Here is a 5,496-nt window from a genome sequence, read left to right as displayed (position 1 = left end):
AGTACTCGTATGAATTGCGTGTACTTGCACACATGACGAACATGAAGAACCCCGATAGTAACCAGTGCCGCTAGAATTTCATTGAATTTCAGTTCCGCAAGGAGCTCACATTCCTAGGGCGGCGAATAAGCGAACAAGCCAGCCTCAGCTAAGTGAGCCTGTTTACCATATTGCTAGGTAAACTATATTTTAATGTAAACAAAAATAGCAGCCTTTATTTAATTATGAGCATATGAATTATGAATGAAAACAACACATAGGATAACAAACAGTTTCATTATTCAGCTTCAAAGTCGAGACTATATAGTATAGTCCTAGGCATTATTCTGATTCGAAAGCAAGCAAACATTTGGAAATGGGAAGTACATTTGGACACGAAACCCCCGGAGTTCATGGGAATACTTGAATGAGTGAACGAGCGCCTAAGACTGGCATGATCTTGTAGTCGCTAAATCCAGCTTCAAAGAAAATCTTGCTCCACTCGTGCTCGTCCCGCTCAGCCCCATTCTCCATCATCATGTAAAGATCAAACAGAACCTGTGTCTCCGTCTCCTTGGAAGAACCAGCACCGACGACGAAATCGATTATAATCACCTTCCCCCCAGCACCTCTTGTGGTGATGGCCTCTCTGCACTTGCGCAGTATCTTGACGCAGTCTTGGTCTTCCCAGTCATGCAGAATCCACTACAAAATTTATTGGAAGGATTGGTTGACTAATTTGGTTCATTGTATATAGAAGAAATGGATAGCTTGCTGCATTTGTATGTACTACTACTATGTACTTCCTCCGTTGTAAAAAAGATGATTCAATTTTGTACTAACGTTATACTAAAGTTAGTACCCGTTCCAAAGTAGATGACTCAACTTTGTATTAACTTTATATTAAAGTTAGTACAAAGTTGACTAATCTATTTTGAAACGGAGGGAGTATGTAGCTAGGTACCTTGAGTAGAACGGCATCCGCTGGTGGAATGTAGTCAAACATATCGCCGGAGACGAACTGCACGTTGCTGGTGTCGTCGGCCGCTGCTACCACGTTGGGGAGGTCCAGCACGGAGCACTTGATGTGAGGGAACGCTGTGGCGATGGCGGCAGCCACGACTCCACCGCTGCCGCCGCCGACATCGACAAGTGAGCCGGCGACGGCCTCAAAGACGCTGCTGCACTCTCTCAGCAGAACCTCCATGACGACACGGCTGTCCGCAGACATTGCTGAGTAGAAGGGGGCACCATACGCGTCCTCCTTCTCCCACAACCCATTTTGCGTAGAGCCAAAATGGGCCTCGAACATGGCCCTGGCCGGCGTCTCAGTGGTGATCCACTCGCAGATGCTCATGGGAGTGGTGAAACTGACCTCGCTGACAAGCATACGCACCATCGGGGAGAGCCGACGCTTGCCGACTCCGACAAGGAGGCGTGAAATCCGAGTGAGCTTGTACAGGGCACCACCACCGCCTTCTTTTTCCTCCGAGGTGAAGACACCAGTGACAGTAAGCGCGCGCATCAGCCGCCCGAAGTGTTGGACTTTCGTCGGGTGGACGCCGGTCGCGGCCGCAAGGTGAGACAAGGTGATGGCACCGCCACGGCCGTGGATGGCGTCGGCGACGCCGAGTTCTGTGGCGGCACCAAGCGCCATAGACTTGATGTAGGCTAGGGAGTGGTGGTAGAGATCCGTCTGGGCTTGGAGCAGCTCCTCCGTGCTCATCGCCTCGTCTTCAGCTCTCACCGCAGGCTCCATCTAGTACAATCCAATCAGGCTCTGGGTCTACTACAACTCGTAGCTAGGCAACTTTTAGATATGGGGGTCTTATCTTCCCACCTAGCCCTTTTATATTGTACGAACATTGTCACACAAGAATACAAGACAACACTACTGGAATTTTCACGCCAGGTGTAACGCTCTTCGCCGAGTGGTCACTCTCGGCAAACCCACTTTCACGGCAAACTGCCATCTTTGCCGTCACTGCCTCACGGTAAAGAGGCATCGCACGGCAAACCCAGCAGACGCCGAGAGCCGCTCACGGCAAAGAGGAGCCACGTGGCATGCCCGTCCGCAACAGACGGCTCCGTTAGTTACTGCGTACTTTGCCGAGTATCACTCTCGGCAAAGCATATGCAACATCCTATTTTTTTGTGTGTTCTTTCTAACTGACATGTGGTCCCACTGGTCACATTTATCAGTAGAAGTTTTAAATAACTTGCTAAATATTTTTGAAAAAAATGACGATATCTTTGCCGAGAGCAGCTCTCGGCAATCCTTCTAACCAGTACCACAGCATGGCCCGCATGGGGGCTGGCAGTTTACATAGCTTTGCCGAGAGCTACTCTCGGCAATGCTTGCCTTCTTTTCCGAGAGCTGCTCTCGAAAAAGTTGTGGCACAACAGTAGTGTCCCAGACGACCATGTTTCCGAGAGGAGCTCTCGGTAGTATGTCGTTTTCCGAGTGTTGCTCTCGGAAATCTTTCCCATCCATTCTGCTGTCAAGCTATTTCTTTTCTGATCCCTGCAGATAAAAACAACTACAGTGCAATTTGATCATATATAGGCATAATTTGATCTAGTCCACACATATATAGGCATAATTTGATCTAGTCCACATATATATGCATGATTAGGGATAGTCCATATATTGTCACACACAAGTCAAATGTATTATCCTAGTAGACGTCACACACAAGTCACAAATTCATACATATTGTCACTACTTGCAAAACACGTGCACGTCACAATAGAAGTACACTTGTTCATATATAGATCATCTTGAGGAGGAGAGGCCATCGGGTTAACATTTCGGAGGAGGAGGAGGGGCATCACTTGCAGTGCTTCGAGATTGCATAAGAACCTATAAGAGTAGAGTCACGTGAGGGTGGTTCGTCCCTATGTAATGAATCTTCTACTCTAGTTTAGATAATGTTCAACTTGTAGTTGATCCCCAAGCAGCTTCAACCTCTTGTTCGTGTCTTCCCAATCCTTTTCTCTGGAGTCCTTCTCAGCCTGCCGCCTTTGCTCCTCTTCAACAGCCCGCTGTGCCATTAAATCCTGTAACATGGCATTAGACTCATATAGGTTGGAACGGTGCTATTTCGAGGCATGGACATAAATAAAATGCTAGGATGCTAACCTTGAGATGCGCTATTTCACGTGATGCGGCGGTTGGGCGACTCCGTATGGACGGAGTTGAGCTGGTGCTCGAGGCGCGTATCTCGTGCAGCTTGCGATGCCCGGAGGTGGCGGTCGCCCCGTTGCAAAGGAGGTGGCGGCCATGGCCCTTCCCCTCGCCAGCAATGATGAGAAGCTCAGGGTCAAGGGGCTTGGACGTAGGTTCGGCTTCCTGCCCGTGCACCTCCTGGAAGACCTCTTTGAAGGTCCCTCAGTTCTCCTCCGCCGACTCGCTGTAGAACTCGGCGCCATCCTTCCCCTTGTGGCCTTCTCTCTAGGCTTCCGGGATGTGGACCGGGTGACCCTCCTTCGCCTCCTGCAAAATTAACCATCAAGTTTAATGAACCAAGATGCACCGTGCGAAAAATTAACATCTTAATCCACATACCATGTGTTGCTTGAGAGCGGTTAGGTTCCGGCTCCCCTGGACATTAGCCGGGCCTGTCATTTTGGCTCAATCGTTTCCCTTCTCCACATGTTGCGCCTGCCATGCTGGGTTACACCACATGTCAACCAGGGCCTCCCAACAATCGTCCTTCATCCAGGGTTCCTTCACCTAGTCAGACAAAATCGAATAATTGAGGAACAAGAGGGATGAATCAAAGTACTAGCAACCGATGTAGTCACTTACCACTGACATGTATTATTGTCGCGACATGTTGGTCTGGCAAGCAGTCTTCCTTGTCATCTTCTCTCCCTTCTCATCGAGCGGCCGACACTGTATCACGGCTTTGTACCGCAGCGTGTGCTTGAGGTCAGAGAGTATCTTTCGGGCAGATTTCATGATGCCTTTGATTGCCTTCTGCTTGTCATTGTCTACGCAGGCAAATGTTTCCTACAAGAAAGCATAAGGCATCTTCTCACCATCCACACAAGTAAGGATTTGGATATGAAAAAATGAAGTGGTCGGAGCGAAGATACTTACAAAAAAAGCATTGATGACCCGAGTGGTCATGGTGACATCGTGCTCATACTTGTTGTGTAGGTAATGCTCCCAGGTTAAACCTGGCGACGGCGGATCGTCATCACCCGGCTTGGACAATCCAGGGAAGTGCTTCCTCAAGAGGGAGCCGATGACGTGGTTCGGCGGGCGTGCCTCCTTAGGTTGTGCCGGGATAAATTCCCACTGACCGCATGATATAAAATACAAGCATATGTGAGTGTCAAAGCTGTGGCATCCAAAATATGATGCAAATGAAATGCTTGCTTACCCCTCTCCTGTCAGGAAAATGACATGATGGTTGCTGGCAGCAGTTGGTTTCGAGACCTTCCCCGGACCACGCCCGGATTTCTTCCTCTTGGAAATGTTGCTCGAGGTAGACCCCGAGCAGTCCGAGGCCTCCATGTCACCCGACTCGGTAGCGAGCGGATCTGGTGTATCTAAGTCCACTCTGACATCGCCATCCGATGATGACATGCCTCGGTTGTGGCCAGATGGGAGGCGGACGACTCGGTCCTACCAATCGGGACTCTCCGGTACTTACTACCAGTGCTCCCATCAGAATCTGAAAAACAAAATATATATGGTTACTCTCAGTTCCAAAGCGAAATCTTCCTAATCTAAGTGTCATATCATATATGGCAAAAAATAACACAAATAGCTCAATCAAGTCTCAGATATATAGTTCCATTTACTAATGCCATAGCACTGACAAGGAAACAAGCACAAGTATATAGTTTCATTGATCTACTATAGTATTTATCTAAAAAAGCACAAGCATAGAGGTGCTGATCCTTCGGCAAAAACAAAGCATCCACAGCCTTATCCCCACGCCAAACCATGTTTTTGCATCCACATGTTTTTGCAAAAACAAAGCATAGATTACTGCACTCAACATGTTTTTGCATCCACAGCCTTATTCTCCATGTTGAGAACATGTTGAGTGCAGTAAATAACTGTTGGAAAGCTATTGCATTTGTGATTAAAAGTAGTAGATAAATATTTTTGCTAAATAACTGCTACTACTTGACATTTGTGCAGTGCTGAATCACATTTAGCAAAAATATTTATCTACTACTTGACATGTTGAGGTTGAGAACATGTTGAGTGCACTAAATAATTTGACATATTTTTGCATCCACAGCCTTATTCTCCATGGCAAATCACTTATAGCCTTATTTATCTACTACTTTTAATCACATTTGTGCATAGTTCCTACATTTGTGCAAAATATCCTACTCTAGGCATAGAATCTGATACTAACCTGAGGGCATCTCCAGCTGCCGCGCTACCGGAGGAGCTCTGCTGCGACAGCGGTCCTTGGGCCGCATCGAAGAACCGCCGTGCTGGCTGCCGACCATGAAGCTTGGGGGTGGTGGCCGCAGTTGGGGGCGGTG

General features: G+C 47.9%; 1 protein-coding gene across 1 annotated transcript; it reads right to left on the bottom strand.

The window, feature by feature from the left end:
* Positions 1-390: 390 nt before the first annotated feature.
* On the bottom strand, positions 391-1,738 carry LOC119299183 (acetylserotonin O-methyltransferase 1-like). The gene is made up of 2 exons (XM_037576435.1): positions 944-1,738; positions 391-684 (listed from the first exon to the last, which is right to left on the bottom strand). The coding sequence occupies exons 1-2, from the start codon at positions 1,736-1,738 to the stop codon at positions 391-393; spliced, it is 1,089 nt and encodes a 362-aa protein (XP_037432332.1).
* Positions 1,739-5,496: the final 3,758 nt, after the last annotated feature.

Source organism: Triticum dicoccoides, chromosome 1B (genome assembly GCF_002162155.2).
Source record: "Triticum dicoccoides isolate Atlit2015 ecotype Zavitan chromosome 1B, WEW_v2.0, whole genome shotgun sequence".
NCBI lineage: Eukaryota > Viridiplantae > Streptophyta > Magnoliopsida > Poales > Poaceae > Triticum > Triticum dicoccoides.
The sequence above is the reverse complement of the archived record's forward strand: the minus strand, read 5'-3'. Positions and strand labels throughout refer to the sequence as shown.